Raw genomic sequence first — 22,144 nt, 5'->3', positions numbered from 1 at the left:
ATAATCTATTTTAGTGATTTTGATTGAGGGATAAATGTTGGCCAGGACACTGGAGAATACAATATACTAAAAAAGATAGAATTTATATAGCGTCTTTCACAACCTCAGGATGGCCCAAAGCACTTTAAAGCCAATGAAGTACCTTTGAAGTGCAGTCAAAAATCTGCGTCAGTTTGAGAATTTATTACTGGCATTTACAGAGACTAATTGTAGTAGTTAGAAGATAGAGGTATTGACTTTATCCATTCAAAGGCATTATTAACACATTTACCATTTACTGAAGTTAGAATTGAAGCAGGATGCAGTAAAGGACCGGTGGACTCTTGTGTGGACACTAAAACAAATAAACTAACTTTTTTTTGAAAGTGCCTTTAGTATCCTCTTTTGTTATTCACCATCCTAAGGAGATCAAACTGATGGGAAAAGGGTACAGCAGTACAATGAGCTTTTTTATTTTACATATATTCTTAAAAAGAAAAATAATTTACATTAAGGGCAAGGAACTGCACCTAGGTGTGAAAACCATTACATACATTAAAGATCATTAATTTACCCAAGAGTGATGGTTATTGATGTGTTATAAATGTGCACACAATAGGAGATTGCAATCAATAAGACAAATAGGGTATTGGGGTGCATAAACAGCATCACTGAATGCTGGTCCAAACTCTGTAACCCCTTTGAGATAACAATGTATTCAGTTTAGCTGGTTAAGTTGCAGGTCTCCGGTCTCTCCCAATGCTGATCTGTGACCAGCTACCAGAAGGGACATAACAGAAATACTGTACAATGTGCTTCTCTTCCCCCCCCACATTTCACTCATCACCTACCTTTAACAACTGACCAGAACATTCAGAACTTTCTAAATGGGAAATTACAGCTGCAAATATAATTAGCCCACTGCGTGGTGCAGGATGTGATGCATCTTAATTACTGCAACATTTGACTTATGAAATTTCCTTTTACAATACCACTTTAGTGAATAGATTTAATCTGCGAAAGTAAATGAATTAAAGCCTTTTGTGTTTTTTAAATATTGCAAATAAAACATCTGGGTGGAAAAGATCTAACCAAGACATATTGCTTTAACAGCCATTTTAGTAGTAACGGTGGACAATTTAAATCTACACATCTTGTTAGAACATACTTCATCTAAAATTGTGCGCCATTGAAGGGAAAACTGAACAGGAGTTTTGGGGTTTGCTTTCAAGATTTCTAGGCGATCTTGAATGAGGACTTTAGAGAGGAAGGCTCAGATATTGAATTTCCAAGTCTTCAATCTTTTTTCTCCAGGCATATCATCTGTAAGCCACCCATCCCCAAAGAAGGATGGTCAATTGTTGGTCATTAAGCAGTTGATAGGCATGGGTTTGAGCTCTTGCTAGACATACAGTAGGTACCTGGAGTTCCTTATTAACATAGTGAGCAACACAACTCAGCATAAAATGCGTGTGTATTGCCACCATCTCCTGACCACATCACAGGCACAGATAGCCCATCGAGCAATGTTTCCACAAATTGGAAGTGCGACAGGGTTAAGTGATATATACACTTAATTTTTTTAAAAACTACCCTCTTTCCAAAGAAAGAAAATTCAAAAGAAGCTCGTAACATTTGCAAAGAAAATACTAACACACTGGCCAATTCAGCATGTGTGTGTGTGTGTCCAGGTTATCTTGCATACAAATAAGGATATCTGAATTCCCAAATGTGTTTTCTTCCCACTAAGTAGGAAGGTGGTGCACAGAGAAGTGTGTTGGAACAAATGTACAACCAATCTGCGATATTGCACTAGATCATGAACCTTTGCTTAGTGATTAGGATCTTAAAACAAGAAACATCTGGTCAGATCTAGGCTATTTAACAGAAAATTTAAAAATAACTGAAAAACACAGTTAAAATCTCTGTAAAACTTTATTTCTACACTTATGTTACCATTATGATTTGCAATATCCCAGAACGTGTAGCTGTTAAAAGGCACAATCCTATAGAAACTGAAGATAGGTTTGTTTTTGATATTTACATTACGATGGAAAGACGTGACACAGAAAACACATACCCCACAGCAGGATGTTTGGAAAACATGGCTTTTTATAATTCCAAGGTCCAACCAAGTAACTTTTGATTTTTTTCAAAATTTGAAGTACAGTACCTGAGAAGCAGAAATGAAGCCCAGCAAGGCAGCATCACACAGAAAATAACACTCAATAAAAATCATTTTTTTTGGTACAATGTTGAAAACAACCACCTTTTCAGGGAATGTAGACTCAAGATTATGAAGCATTTCAGCAGTCTTAGGAACAGGAATGACAGAACTAGAATTTATGACCTAAATAATATCTTGCTGTACCTCATCACATTGTCACATTTTCAATTATTTATAGGTAGTGTTAAGCATTTGTGTTCTGGAAAAAGTGCAGGCCAAAATACTGTTAAAACTGCTAAAGCCAGTGGCCAGTTCAACATTACTGCCCATTTCCTTGGATTTATTTGTTTTTAATCTTCTCCAAATAGAATTTAGATTTCATTAATTCTAATGTATGACACATACATGGACTACATTCATTGATCATTGTCAGAACCCAACACTGTCACAGATAGTCTTAATAGGCCCATTTTATTCTTACATTGGCATTATAATAAATGCAGATGTATTTTACTGGAGAACATGGTTTTGCAAGAATACTATATGACAGGCAAATTTGAGCATAATTAATAATGTGCCTTTCTGAATTTTCACTTTTGCACTTTGCATGAATAATGTGAGTTGCGTGTATACAAAAAGAATGCTCAGTAGCAGTTTTATTTTTGACTAGATTTTCACATAAGGCAGAGTTCTTAAGTTTTCAGGGTGAATCTGAATTGTTGTATACTATAATAAAAAAAAACATAAGCAAAAAAACCCAGCAAGTGCATCTTTTGTGTAAAAAGCTTAAACATAAGGAAATCCCAAGCAGTTTCTGTAAAAAAAAAACCATAGAAAAGTTTCTTGCAGTTGCACGTGAAGCAGAAGGGTGTGATTATTTGTACATAGGTACTACTGAACACCTACTAATTTCAGTTTAAAATGATTTCAGCTGTGAAGGGATTTAATATATGACAACAGATATGTTTTGTCTTTGTCTTGAGAAAAAGTGATTGATTGAAAACCACAACATGGTTGTGTGTGTGCATCCAGCCATTTAAAATACAGTTTAGTCTAAAGAAGCTAGAGTTGGAACAAGGCCTTTTCTGTGGGATTGACCATTTAGAAGTGTTAAATTACTGCTGATGTTTCCATATAATTTAATCCTATTTTTAAGAAAATTAAATAGTACCATATAACAGAGCAGATATGAAAGTAAGAGTACTTCACTTGCTCTAAAATGCTATCAAACCTTCACTCCATTAGAATGATCTAATTATAAGCTCCCCTAAAACACACAAAATCTTCAAAAACATATATTTAGAACTCTAACTATGAATACCATCTCAAATGCTTTTGTGATCCATATGATTTTACATTTGGATCTGCCATTGCATTCTGCTCCAAATCTGATGAGCTGTCATTTTAGCATCCAGTTTCTTCCTTCAGTAAAGATATTCGCAGCTTATTCAAATCAACAAAGCAGAGCTGTGTATGTGGCACACTAGTAATTAACGTAGGAGACAACACATGTAATGCAGTCAGATTCCTGATGCAAGCATGCATTTCCACACTTCCATTTTCATGACAATTTAGTTTAAAAAAAATCAGTTGTACCAGATATATACACCAAATAAGTTGCTTTGTAGTACAAATCACACCCGTCTACAGAAGGTATCAAGATGCATTTTACATTTCTCAAACACCCAAAAGCTAATTGAAAAGTAATTATTAAGCTCTTTTCTTTTTAAGAGAACTGCATGGTTATATACGTATATATTACACACACAATTCTACTGTTCAGATGAAAAGGTGCAACACCCATTACGAAATTATAAATTACTGCTTTTTACTCAACACTTTTCCTGCACAATCTGCATTAGACGGAATACAGAATTTGACCTGAGGGTAATGTTTCTTTGCTGAAGGTGACACTGGTCCTACAAATATAGAAGTAGCCAAGCAAGCACCGTCAAGGCAATACAGATTCACAAAAAGTGCACGTACTTTATATTGTTTAGGTAACACTTGCTCTATTCCTTGAATGATTTGAAAATAGACATTCAACAGATACAAATTCTGAATAAAAGTAACCTACAAGATTTAGCAAACTTAAGACCGAGACAACAGCAATTTACTTTTTATGTGTCAACAGTCTACAAATAGAAATGACCATACCACAATAGAATTCATAAAAGCCTAAAAATTTATTATGTCCTCAGTTACGAGTCTGACGGAGGATGTTGCTTTCAATCAAATTGATAACTGTTCAGAATCGACATTTATTGGCCGTTAGGAATCCTGTAGAACATTACTTTGTGTGACAAGGACCAGGGGCAGGGGGGGATGCTACAAAAGCACAGTTTGTGCCATGTTACTGCGGAGAACTTTCTAAACTCATTTCAAATGGCTCAGCAAGTTGATTAAGTGATTAGGGCGGGGTGGGGGCGCGGAAACAGCTTCTCAATTCACTGGACAATCCAGCACCCTACTGGAAACGTGCATATTTAACAAGGCCATGATTGGACTTGGATGTGATGCCCCTCACAGTAAAATAGCCTGCCAACACTCACTGAAACTCACACATGTATCATGGAAAATTGACCAAGGTACTGTAGAGCACCTCCCAGCAAGGTGTCAATAACTTCAGGAGATGGGGGAATGGAGTTTCTTGGCAAGGAAAAAAAATCCAGATTACAACCTTGTTTGAAATACTGTCTCGTGAACTGGCAAATTTTAGAAGGGAAAGCAAAAAATTGTGAATGCATGTAGTTTTTGAAAGAGTGAATCATAAATAATTTTAAATACTTATTCATTTTAATAGAATTCCATCACCTATCAAAATAAATGTTTGTGAAGCAATAGATTCTAAAGAAAAGTAAAACGTTTGAGATTTCTAAAAACCACGAGTTGCATCTTAAGTTGTAAGCCGTACAGCTGCTACCATATGGACAATATGCCAAAATCTTTATACCAATATCTGAAAAGTTACTAAACAGTTTTGTGCAGTTTACTAGTTATAATGAACATCTGAGATAATCAAAAGATTGCCTCAGTGGCATCTGAACATGATTTTAAAGCAACAGTTGAATCATGGGTCTCTTAATGTTGCATTAAATGAAAATAGATAGTACTATTGCAATATTTCAAAATATGAACATTTGTAAATTTCTTAAGTCTCTCCCCCCCACCGCACCCCGCAATTGACAGGCTTAAAAATACAGTAACTCGATGACCAAGATCAAGCCATTCACATTGCAGGTCTCCTCTCAGTTAAAAGGGAGATGTTTTTACACAGAATGGCATTGGTAAATTTTCTGACTGATTACTTCTCATCACTTCCAGATGGTGTAGCTTTTAAGTAATGAGAATGCATCCATCAGGTCATGAATTAGTTGCATTATTGAATTCAAAGTGTAAAACAAACACATTGGAAAATGCAAAGGTTGCTGTATATTTGCCTTCAGCACTTCTCAATCAAGTAAAAGGTCATCTTCAAACTGTTTTGCTTTCAGTTAGAATATTTGATTGTAAATTTGTGGAGGTAACTCTGTATTAATGGTCTTGACAGCATCAAGTGAATGGTCCCTTTTCCCATACGGTAGCAGACATAGCCCATCAGTCCCACAACAGTTGTTTTAACAGCAAACTTGAATACTTTAGTGGCTAATGATGGTGGAGGAACACTGTAAAAAAAAAAACACAATATATTGGTTAGTCAGGGAAGCAGCAAAAAAAAAGAAGTATTTCACCATATAAAGTAAAATTGCAAGCAGCAAACCTTGTTGAGAAGAATTCTACTGCATTAAAAATACAGTACAATAAGCTGCACATTGCACTGTTTTTGTGTAACCCATGGCAGGTCATAAGGGCACTTATGATCCCAACACTATCCTCACACTGTGCCAACACTGGCGTACCTTGGAAGGAGCTTCTGAATAGCAATCAGGCACAGGAAACTATGCTAATTTTCCCCTCTGTCTCACAGGATGGGAAGGATAATAGAATTGCTGTACCAGGTGACATTGGCTAACTCAGCAGAGACCATTAATTTCCTGGTCTTTATATCTTAATGCCCCACCAAATTGTGAATTTCCTGACCTTTTTGCCTAACTATAGGATGCATATACCCAATGAATTGGAAGTACTGCGTCCCCACAATACCTTATAACATGTGCATATCATATTCATCTCAGAAGGGTATTTACAGGTGAATGCACCTTTATTAAATTTACATTTGCATAATTTATTTAGATGCAATGACAAAACGACTTTGTTTCATACCAATCAATCAATCCCCAGATTAACCTCAACAAATGTGTATTTTAATAAGTAACCATCACAGAGCTCATTAAATTTATATCTGCAAGACCCACTGGCACTGTAATTTATTGTTAAATCATCAGTTCAGGAAGTAATCAGGGAGGGTGTCCCCATTACCAGCAGTTAATGATAAAACCACATACTGGTATTGATAAAGTATAGGCTGTTATTGTAATTCTGCTAAAGAGTCAGTGATTTAAACTAGTGCCACAACAAGCAGGTAAAGTATATGGTTGCTGTAGATATGCGCTGCTCAGAACTTCCAATTTTAATCTTCGTTTTCCAGATGAAGAAACATCACCATTTCAATCATACCTCTGGATTGATGCACCTGCTGGGCCTCCCAATGCTGCCTCAAAAAATATATTTAAAAAAAAGGTGGGCCTCAGGCCTCGTCCCTTCTCCCGCTGGGCAGTCCAGCGCCACCCTTGGCACCCCAGCTCTCGATCTGACTCCCACCTATGCCTGAAATGTTGCTGGCCTGCCAATACCACCTGGAGCTGCCCCGCCAGATCTTCCTGCTCCGAGGGAAAATCTTCACAGGAGTCCCAGCTCCTGGCCCAACTCCCACGACAGATCAAAATTTTGGCAGCTTGCCAGCAACACTTGAAGCCCCAATCCTCATCCAACTTCAGTTTTCTAGGAGGTTCACTCCTGCTTTGGTCTCCCTCGCTTTGAGATGACTTGCTGCATTTGGGCCGCCACTGTACTCTCCGTAGGCAACGCCACGGGCAATTTACTAATCAGCAGAAAATTATGAAAGACGTGTATTTTTAAAATTCTTTTTCAGTTTAAGATGTGGCATCCAAGTAAAATGTGTATTACAAACAGAATGAAAATGATAACTGATCAGGTACAAGAAGCTTTGCCTATTGGTAACTCTTTCAAACTAAATTTTATATTTTCAGGCCTTACAGCCAAGGATAAGATTAGTAATTTCAGTTTTGAGAAAAGATCATCTCATCTAGTCGCCCGTTAGATTTTGAATTAACATGGGAATCTATACATAAACACTGTTACTATTTGATCACTGCATATGATGTGAATCTCTTTACTAACGTACCAGTTTCAGTGCCACTTGCCACCACAGCAGCTTCAAGGCAAAATTGTTCCAAATGAAAAATTATGGTAAATTTTACCTCATTAATTCTTGAATATTTAATAGATTATTCCAGTTTTTTTCAATTCCAGGAACGTGACCCATTCCAACTACTCCTACCACAACAGATGGCATTTGCTGGCTGGGCTCAGCTGTGGAATGAACAGAAAAATAATTTATCAGATCCCAAGATGATAACTGCAGTGTACCCCAATAATCAATCCTTTTCAACCAGTGGTGGCCGTGCCTTACATAAGAACATAAGGAATAGGAGCAGGAGTAGGTCATTCGGCCCCTCGAGCTTGCTCCGCCACTCAAAAAGATCATGGCTGATCTGATCTTGGCCTCAACTCCACTTTCCTGCCCGCTCTCCATAACCCTTGATTCCCCTGTTTTTCAAAAATCTGTCTATCTCTGCCATGAATGACTCAGCCTCCACAGCTCTTTGGGGTAGAGAATTCCAAAGATTCACAATCCTCAGAGAATAATTCCTCCTCATCTTTTTAAATGGGCGACCCCTTACTCAAACTATGCCCCCTCGTTCTAGATTCCCCCATGAGGGAAAACATCCTCCCTGCATCTACCCTGTCAAGCCCTCTCAGAATCTTATATGTTTCAATAAGATCACCTCTCATTCTTCTAAACTCCAATGAGTATAGGCCCAACCTGCTCAACCTTTCCTCATAAGACAACCCCTTCAACTCAGGAATCAACCTAGTGAACCTTCTCTGAACTGCCTCCAATGCAAGTATATCCCTCCTTAAATGAGACCAAAATTGTACGCAGTACTCCAGGTGTGATCTCACCAACGCCCTGTACAGTTGTAGCAAGACTTCCCTACTTTTATACTCCAACCCCCTTGCAATAAAGGCCAACATTACATATGCCTTCCTAATTACTTGCTGTACCTACATGCTAACTTTTTGTGTTTCATGTACGAGGACCCCCAGATCCCTCTGTACCGCAGCATTCTGTAGTCTCTCTCCACTTAAATAATATTTTGCTTTTTTATTCTTCCTACCAAAGTGGATAACCTCACATTTTCCCACATTATACTCCATCTGCCAAATTTTTGCACACTCACTTAGCCTATTTATATCCCTTTGTGTCCTCCTCACAACTTGCTTTCCCACCTATCTTTGTATCGTCAGCAAATTTGGCAACAATACACTCGGTCCCTTCATCCAGGTCATTAATATAGATCGTAAATAGTTGAGGCCCCAGCACTGATCCCTGTGGCACCCCACTAGTTAAAATTTGCCAACCTGAAAATGACCCATTTATTCCGACTTTCTGTTTTCTGTTAGTTAGCCAATCCTCTATCCAATCATATATATTCCCCCAACCCCGTGAGCTCTTAACTTGTGCAGTAACCTTTTATGTGGCACCTTATCGAATGCCTTCTGGAAATCCAAAGACACTACATTGACTGGTTCACCTTTATCCACCCTGCTCGTTACATCCTCAAAGAACTCTAGTAAATTTGTCAAACACGATTTCCCTTTCATAAAACCATGTTGACTCTGCTTGATTGTATTATGATTTTCTAAATGTCCTGCTATTACTTCCTTAATAATAGATTCCAGCATTTTCCAATGACAGATGTTAGGCTAACTGGCCTATAGTTTCCTGCTTTCCGTCTCCCTCCTTTCTTGAATAGGGGAGTTACATTTGCTTTCAGCTGCCCAGGCCCCAAGCTCTGGAATTCCCTCCCTTAATATCACAGCTTCTCTTTCCTCCTTCAAGGCGCTCCTTAAAACCTAACTCTTTGACGAAGCTTTTGGTCACCTGCCCTAATTTCTCCTTATGTAGCTCGGTGTCAAATTTTGTTTTATAACACTCCTGGGAAGTGCCTTAGGACGTTTTACTACATTAAATGCGCTACATAAATACAAGTTGTTGTTTAACTGAATACCCTGGAAGATGCTGTTAACTTGGGAAACCTGATTGACACAAGATCATATACAGCAGGACAATTAAAAAAATATTGACTATAATAAAGAATATAAAGACAACTAGTAACTGTTTAGACTACACAATGAAAAATAATTGTAATGCATGCACCCATAAATCAGTTCCAATAGACAGATTTGTGGTGTTTCACTGCAGTCACGTTGGACCACGTTAGCATCCATACCTATCCTTAGCACAATTGCGTAAAAACTTGTTGATAACTAGATTTACTCCAACATGCATCAACTCGGGATGACTTTACCGGTTCTAAATTCTGGGACATTCGCCTTCTCATCAGACATTGACAATATGCATCACTGTTTAAAAAGCACAGTTTGCCAGGACATAGGAACAGGAGTCAGCCATTCAGCTCCTCAAGCCTGTTCATTAAAGTGGAAATACTTCGTTAAAGAGACACTGTTCACTGCAATTGCTTGTGGAGAATTTTGGCCATAACGTTAAGACTCATTGCAGGTATTGCACCATTTATTTCCACTCTTCTGCTCAAAGCCTTCTCCTACATTCTGCATTACACCTAGAAAGCGTTCCATTTCAAGAAAATTACGGAGGTAGGATCTATACGTTGCACAATTTGTTTCTCATTGGCAATCCCACTTTACATGATCTATATGCTGGAGAAAATGAGTAGCAGGAGGCTATAAAAGAAGCCAGATTAATCCGGCAGCACCAGGGGAGAGTCGGACCTTCCCAGCACTACCCATCCAGCAGGATCGATAGACCCTGGTGCAATTTGAGACCTTTCCCAGGAGCTCTGTCTCAGGAAGCTGCATATTTGAGGATTTCCCTTCATCTCTTATTTCCCTGAAGGCAGTGACTAATGCGGCAGTGTGATTTCATGGAAGATAGCAACCAGTCAGTGTCTCATCCAAGTGGCCATTCTTCCTGTATGAGCTTTAATTCTAAATATTGGCAGGCTAGGTGCAAAAATCACCACCAAGTCCTGTCCTTCCACATATGCACTTCTAGCTAGGAGTTACTGAAGAGCAATCTATAGAAGAGACCCTGGATGAGGCAAAGTGTAGCATCCCCACTGCTGCCTTGGCTGAAATCAGCTAACCCAAAACAGGTTAGAGATCAAACCTGGAATCTCCTTGGAATGCACTGGTTAGCATAATGCACCCCTTAATACATTTAGAGAATTGGCCATCAGGAGATACTTGTATATTCGAGTACTAAACAAAATCCCAATGACAAGACTCACTCCAAGTACAGATAATAACATTTTATTCAGGCCAGTTCATATGCTTACATCCTAAAGCCAGAGGTAGTTCTAATGGCTTTGCTGCTTGCTTCAGCATGTGGGCTAGATAAACATCTCGTTCGGCAACAATGGTACGATGAAGGTCAGGAAACTCTCCAATCATTTCAGACATCATCTGCTCCAGAAGATCTTTTTGTTTGCACTTTTCTACGTCATCTTTACTGAAACAGATAGATTAGTTAAACATTTATGGACAAACATTTTACTACCAATTTTCTCTGTTTGTCTTGCTTCTTTGAACATGCTAAAAAAAAAACAAACTTCCACATAATACACAGGATAATAATTTATAATATAGATATTAAAAATATATAAATAATAGACAGATTCCATTAGTGGGAAAAATTGTGGCAGATGGACTTCAATGTAGGGAAGTGTGAGGTCATCCACTTTGGACCCAAGAAAGAAAAAAAAGGGAATATTTTCTAAACGGTGAGACTAGGAGCGGTGGAGGAGCAAAGGGATTCGGGTGTCCATGGACACATCACCAAAAGCTTGTGCACAGATGAAAAAGCAATCAAAAAGGCTAATGGTATGTTGGCTTTTATTTCAAAGGGGTTGGAATACAAAGGGGAGGAAGTTATGCTTCAGTTGTACAGAGCCTTGGACAGACTCCATCTGGAGTACTGCATTCTGTTTCAGGGACTGCACCTTGAAAGATATATTGGCCTTGAAAGAGATGAGGGTATAGTGAAGCTTCACCAGAACTTATAGGGTTAAATTATGAGGACAAGTTGCATAAATTTGGCTTATATTCCCGTGAGTTTAGAAGATTAAGGTGTGATTGAATTGAGGTGTTTAAAGTGATTTGATACAGTAGGTAGCCATTTCCTCTGGTAGGGGAATTCAGAACTTGGGAACACAATCTTAAAATGAGAGTTAGGCCACTCAAGAATGAAATCAAGAAGCACTTTTTCCACACAAAGGATAGTGGAAATTTGGAATTCTCTCCCCAAAAGGGTGTGGATGCTAGGTCAATTGAAATTTTCTAGACCGAGATTGACAGAGTTTGGGTAAGGGTATCGAGGGTTACAGATCAAAGGCAGGTAAATGGAGTTGAGGTACAAATCAGTTTGATCTAACAGAATGCTGGAACAGGCTCGAGGGGCTGAATGGCCTACTCTGATCCTAGATGGTATCATAAACCGCAAGAGGAAAGCTTAAATGTTTTATTGTGATGATGATGAGCTCAATCCTGACAAATTACTGCCTTCGAACACATTCAAAATGATTCTGTACAACACGGATGCAATATCGTACTCTATTGCTATATTTTTGTTAGCACACAGCAAGCGTCGATGGCCTCTCATGATCTAACAAGCAGTTATATCAGGACTTATTTTACTGATCTGACAAGGAAAATAAATGTTTCTATATCTTTAGGCTAATCACAAAATATAAAGATTAACGTGACCACTTCTAAGTATTGACGTTTACAGAATATTGCAGGTTTACCAGTAAAACATTTTAAAAAATGAATGTAATATCTGGTTATGTTTTGTACTTCAGCAGAACAGCACAATACAATTTTATAATTTAAATTGTTTAGTTATAAATAGCATGATTGAAGCCTACAATTCCCTAGAATTATAAAGTATTTATTCATACCTGATAGGATCAGACAGGAAACAGAGACCCCAGGCTAATTTGACCTTTTGCCAGAGGGAAAGTGCAGCGATGGCCCTTTTAAAAGTGATGGGGATGGGCCTATCCCCAAGGTGAAACTTACAAAAAGGCACTTTTCCAGCCTGAAACACAGATGTTTGCACAGGTTTTTGAAATGCATATTTCATAAAAGTTTATATTTCAATACACCATCCTATATCTATAAACCTTTATCCAAGCAGATCCCATATGCCATGCAACATTATTGGCAAACTGGTTATGAAATTAGGATTCAAATAAATCAAGAAATTAAAAAAAAATTTAAGTACAGGAAACTTTTTTTTTATCCGGCACCGATGGGACCGACGTGGTGCTGGTTCATCAAAAATTCCAGATAACCGAGAGCTATAGTAAAAGATACGGAGAGCTGAGAGCTCCGTATAAAGCAACAAACCCTGTTGCTTAGCAACAGGTGCAGAACAATGGCCACAAGTTCCAAGCGTCTCTGTAGCTTAGCAACAGCTGCAGCCACACCCAATTGCACAGCAACAGATCGAGGAAGGCAAGTAATATGAAGTAAAACTTACCTGAACCTACTCCTGAATTTTGCCGGTTAACCGAGATTTCCGGTTATTTAGGTGCCGGTAAATCGAAAGTTTCCTGTATATATGGAATACTCTATATAGTTGTGCAAGTGGAATTTGAACAATAACCCTCAAAATGCTCATTCAACTAATTCTATTTGCACAAGTTGACAGGATCACAAAAGTTCTCCAATGAGGGTGACCATTACGGACACATATGTTCAGGAGAAACCCCTTCTTTTCTTGAAGTCTTGGCTCAGTGGGAACACTCTCACCTCCAAGGGTTCAAGCTTCACTCCAGGATTTGACTGACATTGCAGTGCAGTATTGAAGAAGTACTGCATTGTTGAAGGTGTTATCTTTCAGATGAGATGTTAAGAACAGATGTAGGGGTACACTAGCGTAGTGGTTATGTTACTGGACTAGTAATCCAGAGACCTGGGCTAATACTCTGGGGAACACAAGTTCAAATCCCATCATGACAGCTTGAGAATTTGAATTCAGTTTAAAAATGGAAATAAAAAACTGGAATCAGTAATGGCCATAAAGCTGTTGGGCCAATAAATCCCCATGACCTGATGGCCTACATCCTCAGGTTTTGAAAGAGGTGGCTATAGAGATAGTGGATAGTGGTTGTTATCTTCCAAAATTCCATAGATTCTAGAATGGTTCCCGCGGATTGGAAGGTAGCAAATGTAACCCCACTATTTAAGAAAGGAGGGAGAGGGAAAACGGGGAACTACAGACCAGCTAGCCTGACATCAGTAGGGAAAATGCTAGAATCTATTATTAAGGACGTGGTAACAGGGCACTTAGAAAATAATAATAGGATTGGGCAGAGTCAACACAGATTTATGAAAGGGAAATCATGTTTGACAAATCTGTTAGAGTTTTTTGAGGTTGTAATGAGCAGAATAGATAAGGGGGAACCAGTGGATGTGGTGTATTTGGATTTTCAGAAGGCATTCAATAAGGTGCCACACAAAAGGTTATTAAACAAAATTAGGGCTCATGGGATTGGGGGTAATATACTAGCATGGATTGAGGATTGGTTAACGGACACAAAACAGAGTAGGAATAAACGGATAATTTTCGGGTTGGCAGGCTATAACTAGTGGGGTACCGCAAGGATCAGTGCTTGGGCCTCAGCTATTCACAATCTATATCAATGATTTGGATGAGGGGACCAAATGTAATATATCCAAGTTTGCTGATGATACCAAGCTAGGTGGGAATGCAAGTTGTGAGGAGGATGCAAGGAGGCTTCAAGGGGATGTAGACAGGCTAAGTGAGTGGACAAGAACATGGCAAATGGAATATAATGTGGAGAAATGTGAAGTTATCCACTTTGGTAGGAAAAATAGAAAAGCAGAGTATTTTTTAAATGGTGAGAGATTGGGAAATGTTGGGTGTTCAGAGGGACCTGGGTATCCTTGTACACGAATCACTGAAAGTTAACATGTAGGTACAGCAAGCAATTAGGAAAGCAAATGGTATGTTGGTCTTTGTTACAAGAGAATTTGAGTCCAAGAGTAAAGATGTCTTACAGCAATTATATACAGCCCTGTTGAGACCTCACCTGGAGTATTGTGTACAGTTTTGGTCTCCTTACCTAAGGAAGGATATACTTGCCATAGAGGGAGTGCAACAAAGGTTCACCGGACTGATTCCTGGGATGGCCGGGGGGGGGGGAATTGTCCTATGAGAGATTGAGTAGACTAGGCCTATATTCTCTAGAATTTAGAAGGATGAGAGATGATCTCATTGAAACATACAAAATTTTTACAGGGCTTGACAGGGTAGATGCAGGGAGGATGTTTCCCCTGGCTGGGGAGTCTAGAACCAGGGGGTCACAGTCTCAGAATAAGGGGTCGGCCATTTAGGACTGAGATGAGAAGAAACTTCTTCACCCAGGGGATGGTGAATCTTTGGAATTCTCTACCCCAGAGGGCTGTGGAGGCTCAGTCGTCGAGTATATTCAAGACAGAGATCAATAGGTTTTTAGATATTAAGGGAATCAAGGGATATGGGGATAGTGCAGGAAAGTGGTGTTGAGGTAGATCAGCCATGATCTTATTGAATGGCAGAGCAGGCTCGAGGGGCCAAATGGCCTACTCCTGCTCCTATTTCTTATGTTGTCATAAAAACCTAACTACTTCACTAATGTCCTTTAGGGAACAAATCCTGCTGCCTCGTATGTGACTCTCGTCCCACAACATACTTGAGTCTGCCCTCTAAAGTGGCCTAGCAAGCCACTCAGTTGTATCAAATCACATTGCAGCAGTTCAAGAAGGCAGCCCATCACCACCTTCTCAGGACAATTAGGGAAAGGCAATAAATGCTGACCCTGCCAGCGACGCCCATATTCAGAAAATTAATTTTTTTAAAAGCCAATGGCACTGTTCAAAGAGTAGCAAGGAATTCTCCCGATGTCTTGGCCAACATTCACAATTCAACAAACACCATTAAAACATAATATTAAGATGTTGCTTATAGAGTATTTGTGTATCATTATAGCCACTCCACATACTCTTGTTCTTTATAAATAACTCAAATTTACACGACCTTAATAGTCATCTTAAATACACACTCAACTTAATCATAAATTTTGCTAAAATACATCACGTAGAATAAACGTAAGTTTATTGTATTTCACTGATATTGTGCAGTCCAGATAGATGAGCACAGGAGAGACTTCTCAATTCCAAGAGGCATAATGGCTGACAAGTTGAAAGCCTACCTCCTTGAAGGCCTCCCTGAATTCCCCTCCTGGGGCCATGCCCAGCTGTTCAGTGATGTGTGCAGAGACCTTCAACAACAGCATCTGCATCAATCCAGACATTACTCCATTCTATTAAAACAAGGACAGATACAAGTTTTCAAAAAGATGCAGAAAACTTTAAGTAGTCAAAAAATAATTCAGATGCCAACTACTGTACTACACTCAGTAGCTAAAACATTGTGTTATTCATCAAAAGAGATCAAAGGCTACACAAAGAACATTGCTTGATTTATTGATCGCTGTAGAAAATGACAACTTTTACAGATAACTGACCTCGCCTGAACAACCTGCAAATATGTTTATTTAAAAAGAATACCCGGTTTATTCTTTCCAAAAAAGATACTCTTCTGAAAGGTTTACTGGGAAATTCATTTGTTAAATTCATCTTGGCAATTGGAACAGCTTCCTGAGATTGTAAATTTGTGGGTCTGTAAGTGATTCTCAAAAGGACTTTCATTTTGTTGTCTGTCCACTTTACCATTTGGTTCATTTCTCGATTCAAAACAAGTAAATTCTTGAAAGAGCATAGAAGCATTCTGCAAATTAGAACTGTAATAAGATCAGGAGACTTGAAGTCAATTTTAATTTCTCTGTGCATTTGCAAAATCAAGTGCACTTTTGATATACGTAGATAGCTTCTCTCAAATTCCTCTTTGAAAACAATCAAGGGATAAGGGAAACAAAGCCATTTAACAAATTTGGTGAAAATAGGCACATAATTAGAAATTTAACAGAATCTTGGATTCAGATGATTTCACAAGGAATTTTCACTCATCACCTAGACCAGTTTAGGTTAAGATCTTCTCCATCCTCCAGTCAAGGTCATTATAGAATCATAGAATGGTTACAGCACAGAAGGAGGCCATTCGGCCCGTCGAGCCCGTGCTGGCTCTCTACAAGAGCACTTCAGCTAGTCCCACTCCCCCAATTATTGAAGAGGGAAAAGTGCAGTATTACTAGTCTTACCGAGAAGAGAAAAAGGAGAGAGAGAGAGAAAATGGAGAGGAGAGAGAGAGAAAAAAGTAGAGAAAAATGCAGACAGGAGAAAGAACAAACTTGCACATATATAGTGTCTTTCATGTCATCAGGACGTCCTAAAGTGTTTTACAGCCATTGAATTACATTTGAACTGCAGTCAATGTTTTTTAGGCAAACATGGCAGCCTACAAACAACAATGAAATTAATAATCAGTTAATCTGTTTTTGGTGGTGTTGGTTGAGGGAAAATTATGGTCAGGAGCGACATACCCTGCTCTTTTAATAGTGCAATGGGATCTTCTAGGGAGAGGTTTGTTTCATCCGAAGGAGAACACCTCCGACAATACAATACACACCCAGTGCTGCACTGAAGTGTCAGCCTAGATTATGTACTCATGTCCTGGGGCGAGCCTTAAACCCACAACCTTCTAACTCAGAACTTATATGACTGAGGCAAATTTGACAATGAGGATTGATGGGACTGGACAAATTATCACAACACATTTCTGGTAGATGCATATGCTATTTAGCTACCGAGGTGACAATTCAGAATGCATTATGGCTTGCTGTAGGCCCATTAAGAGCATTATCAAGTAGGATGATAAAATGCAATTTTTAAATTAAAAGCTACTCAAGTAACATTAATATTATAGGTCCATTTACAGATGGTAAGGAGGAACAACGATGATCAAATGCTCCAAGAACCATCACATGGACTGCTGGGAGCATAGAAGTATCAGGCCAAGGAAGACACTGGTCAAGGATGAATTATGCAAGACATAGGTTTTAATAGACACTTCTTTTGGAGTTGGCAAACAAAATTCAATGTGAACAAGTGCAAAGTGAGGAGACCAAGGAAAAAGAATAAACATTGGTACTATAAAGCTAAATGGTGTTAGTCTACAAGATACAGCACAGGAAAAGGATCTGGGGATATTGGTAGCCAGATCACTGACTCCATCTGCACAGTGTACAACAGCCGAAAACAGGATCTGGGTTATATTGCTCATAAGCGGCATTACTTCATCCCCATCTGCAGTAATGTTACAGTACTGGTCACAATATTACAGTGAGGACATTCGGACACCGGTAAAAGTGCAGCAAAGGATTATCCATCAGAAACCTGGTATCGAACACCTGAGCTAATAGAAGCTGAGTCTGTTTACATTATAGAAGACGGATTGATATATTCAAGATCCTTAATGATATAAACTTAAGCTGACCCTAAAAACAAGGGGGCACGGGATGAAGAGGACAGAAGCTGAATGGATAGATTAGATATAACTATTTAACAGAGAGCATGGTGAATGTTTGGAATAGAGTGCGAAGAGAGGCGAAATGAGGCTGATAACATCAGTAATTTTAAAGAGATAACTGGTCAGACATTTGGCAAGAAAACGATTCGATGGATACAGGCACCGAATGATGTATTGTGTTTTTGAAACCGGGGCTGGTCTAATGAACCAAAATGGTCTTTTCCAGTCATGTACATTCCTATGTTCCTTTGGCATTTTGCATAATTCACCTTTGAGAAAAGCTGTGAAAAACTTTGCAGCACATTACCACAGGTGAGTAAATAGGTGGAAGAGTCCATGATAAAGGAGACTACATGGTCTATAGAAAGAACGAGCTTTTAATAGAATCATAGTCTTTCAGAAGGGGGCCATTCAGTCTGTCTCCCCACCCCCCCCCCCCAATAACTCTGTAATTAGTTCTCTTCAAATACATGGCCGATTGCCTTTTTTAATCCCATATTTTCTTATATGTACTGTACATTGGCTTTTTTAGTTTTACATGATTCCTCAGTTTACAAGATACTTTCTCACCTCTTCAAATCAGCATGCAATGCTGAAATTAATTTTGAAGTATACACACACAAAACCAGAATTGCTACAAAACCCACCTTTTATTGGTATTGAGCATGGAAAAGTCAGACTAAATTGAGTACCTGTTTTATAGCTTGTTGCAACTTGTCCAGATTGATTTCTCTGGCTTCCTTTAGTAATGTCTTTTCATCCATCTTAAGCATGGAGACTCTGTACTGACAGAGTTCTACAACCACCACATCTGGCTGTACTTCTTGAATAGTCTGGAACAAAATATAAAATAATAAACACATCATGCTTACAGGAAATGTGTTTGTAACAGGAAGAAATTACCAGCTTGGATTTCACGTTCTTGAAGGTGAACCAATCGGATTCCATGAGCTGTTCTTTATGAAATGTGTTGGCATAGAATGGCTGCTGAATTCACCTACATTAACAGTCATGGCATTTCAAGAAAAAAAATTGCGTAAAGCGCTCAGATGTTTTGATTTGAAAGGCACTATAAAAATTCAAGTACCTATCTATAATAAGGATTTTACATCAGTGTGCAATTCCTGTCAACTTTTTTGCCCTCATTTTAAATTCTCAGGTCCACAACTGCAATGCAAACTGCCTATGTAAACTTGTTACACTGCAATAACACACCTACCAGTGATGGCACTGTATCAGCTTAGTTTTGCACCTCCTAGTTCATCCACCTGTACTGCAGACTACACTGGATCTCGACTCCATGTGCAACTAGTTTCTTTCATTATTTATCTATAGAACCGATTATAAACGGTTATTGTAGTAATATAAATGTTCAGAATAATTTTTACCCTTTACTGATACCCTACATAAGAATCTGGTTCCCAACTTCGAGAAAACAAATCTTCCCATCTTTTTGCAATGCATACTGAATAGGTGCTTGTAGCTGATACTGTGTTTTATTTTTTCTTACCCTCACCAAACTTTCTTCTCCCCTCATTAGCTGGAGGCATTGACCTTTTGCTGGCATACAAGTGCTACACATCCCAGTGGCTGCACTTCATGCAAGAGCTTGAATTGAGAGTGTTGGCAGGCTATTCAACCACAATGTGCATCACAGCTGATCCCAATCCTGCCCTCAGCTAGCATCCACTTCCAGCAGGGATTACTCCATAACAGTAAAGAGCAGGAAACCAAGATGATTTTCCCACCCTAATTTAGGTCAATTGTAATACTTCTCCTATTCTGAAAGGATCAGAACAAGAGTGTTTTTTTAATCTGAACCTATCTGGTGATGAAAAGCTGCATCAGCTGAGGTCAACTAACTCAGCAAAGACATTTATTTGAGAAATTTCCGAACCAAATCCGGCAGCTCTACCGCATTTTATGGCAGACTCAACCTGTGCAGTGAAAAGAAGCATAGCAGGATGCCATTTATCCAAACAAGTCAGGAAACATTCCTGTTTGGGTAACTGAATGACTCAGAGACTGATCATGTATGACTTTTGATGTAACAGAGTATGAACATACTTAATTAGTATTACGTACAATATATAGCATGACAAAATAATGATATATGGAAGACATACTGTGAGCTCCAACTAGTTCAGATAAACATTCTATTTAATATGATCAAAAATTATATGGTTTAATGATCAATACAAATCTTCAAACAATATGCACTCATACCATCCTTCCCGTCCTACTTGATTCTTGATCACAACTAACATTACACCTTTCTAAAATTAGTCAGTACAAAAAAGTATCTTACTAACAAGCGAAGACGGTACTTCACAGTAAAGATCAATACAGTGGCAAACAGCATTTGCAGATCATTTTAAATTTATTGCAGTGGATGTGCATACTTTATTATGAACACAGAACTCCCAGTATATTTAAATATTTCTGTTATAAACATTGTGGTATCATACAGGTTTAATTTCAGGAATAGGTATCAATACTAATGATATAGGATTTTAATATGTGGCCACACTTCTGTCCTGAATTAACTAACTATCCTCATCAAACAAAAGAAATTACATTTTTATATCAAGTACATCATTGACTGGAAACTGACTGCGAGGAGAGATGAATGTGTGTGTTGAAGGGTGACCGCACTACCATCGCCCCCCCCCCCCCCCCCACCCCTCAACAAAATCATTCATGTCTCTTGAAATTAGTTTTTGATCTCGAGGTTGTTTTGCATTAAATTAGAATATGCACAATGCATAAACAAACTGCAATCCTACAAGAGTTGAAAATTCCATTGCTTCAGTATTTATCCTTAGTTTAAAAGCTTTAACCTTAAACAAGTTTGTTTTTTATAAAAAAATAACTTTTTCCATTTTTACCTTTACAACATCTTTTCTGCTACTCTCGCTAAAGTGGGCTGTGCCAACTAGGTAGACCTTACAGCCATCGTCTGTGCAAAGTACAGTGACAGTGTCTGGTAGATTTGGTTTCCCTTGCCTCTTTCGCATCTTCATCTCCCACAGAAGTTTAAAAGCATCTTCATCTGCTGTAAGTAAATAAATATGTTAGTAATTTATCAGCCACACTAGCTCGTGGCAGCACAATTGTAACTGAGCTCCATAAAAATGAATACCATGCTGCAGACTCAAATTGCCAATGGTAGGAGACTGCACAAGTTTCTTTAAACTTCCTTAGAAGATGTGAGCGGCACCTTGGTCTAAGAGCCCAGCTCACAATAATAACATTTAAAGTTCTGAGTAATTAATTTTCTTACTTATTTTCATCTGTTAGTTTTGTAATGTATTGTTAAGCCACCTTGAAAGCCACTTAAAGAAGGGATCTTCATTCCAAGTTCACTTTCTTTAAAGGAATGTCTTCATGGGCAACAAACCTGTGCAAACATTTTTATTTGAGAAACAGTGGCCTAGAAATTCAGTGGGCCTTGCGCCCACTTAGCGCCTAAAGAGGTCTTCTGTGCCGGCGGGGTTGGTAGCGCGGAAATTGAGTGCAGCGTTAATGGCGGCGGTAGCCGGTAGCGCTGCGCCGGCACCGATGACGTCATTGGTGTGCGCAGCGCCCCGGTTCCGGCCCGACGCCCATATTCAGTTGCAGCCGCCTCTTCCGCAGCGGCCGCAAACAACGTTCGTGAAACACGGCCTTCATGCAGCGTTAGTGGGGCGCATAAAGGTGGAGGAGCGGCCGGCCACTTTTTCGGCAGCCGCCTGCCCGCACCTCCCTCCCCGGCCTCCTACACCACCCCCCCCCGTGGCATTGGTGGCTGATTCCCGCGAGCCCGGCACTTCTCCGTGGTGCCGGGCTCATTTGCCGGCAGAATCCAGCGGCGATCTCACGGCTGCAGGCAGCTCCTCCTTAAGAGGAGGAGAAGGCCTGCAGTACCCCAGCCTGCCGCACCGCATCGGGTGGCGCAGCGGCAGCTGGAGCGCTGAAATTCACTTTCAGCGCCCCAAGCGGAGGCGGGCACACCCTGGAACAGCGCCCGGTTCCGACTTGGGGCGCTAAAAGTGAATTTCTGGCGGGCACAACGGGCTCCGGGCGCTGCGCAAACTTTTGGGCGCAACTGAGCTGGCGGGGCCATACCTAATTTCTAGGCCAGTATTCCTACTGTTGTTGATACAGCAAATCCAGCT

At 39.4% G+C, this 22,144-nt stretch overlaps 1 protein-coding gene across 6 annotated transcripts in view; it reads right to left on the bottom strand.

Moving 5' to 3' along the window:
• Positions 1 to 1,895: 1,895 nt before the first annotated feature.
• trabd (TraB domain containing) overlaps positions 1,896 to 22,144 on the bottom strand; it is a 41,440-nt gene continuing 21,191 nt past the window's right edge. For 5 of the 6 annotated variants that reach the window (XM_086010331.1, XM_086010333.1, XM_086010330.1 and 2 more), the window contains 7 exons: positions 20,876 to 21,042; positions 18,680 to 18,820; positions 15,712 to 15,822; positions 12,391 to 12,530; positions 10,771 to 10,943; positions 7,588 to 7,699; positions 1,896 to 5,811 (listed from right to left, as the gene is read on the bottom strand). In XM_086010331.1, the coding sequence (XP_085866457.1) occupies positions 5,637 to 5,811; positions 7,588 to 7,699; positions 10,771 to 10,943; positions 12,391 to 12,530; positions 15,712 to 15,822; positions 18,680 to 18,820; positions 20,876 to 21,042 (1,019 nt within the window). In that variant the 3' untranslated portion in view covers positions 1,896 to 5,636. The remainder of the gene's footprint in view (positions 5,812 to 7,587; positions 7,700 to 10,770; positions 10,944 to 12,390; positions 12,531 to 15,711; positions 15,823 to 18,679; positions 18,821 to 20,875; positions 21,043 to 22,144) is intronic. The other variant, XM_086010334.1, reaches the window with a different exon arrangement.

The sequence above is a fragment of the Somniosus microcephalus genome, chromosome 17, assembly GCF_052327205.1.
Source record: "Somniosus microcephalus isolate GS21.2 chromosome 17, FLI_Smic_1.0, whole genome shotgun sequence".
Lineage (NCBI taxonomy): Eukaryota > Metazoa > Chordata > Chondrichthyes > Squaliformes > Somniosidae > Somniosus > Somniosus microcephalus.
This window is presented reverse-complemented; position numbering and strand designations above follow the sequence as displayed.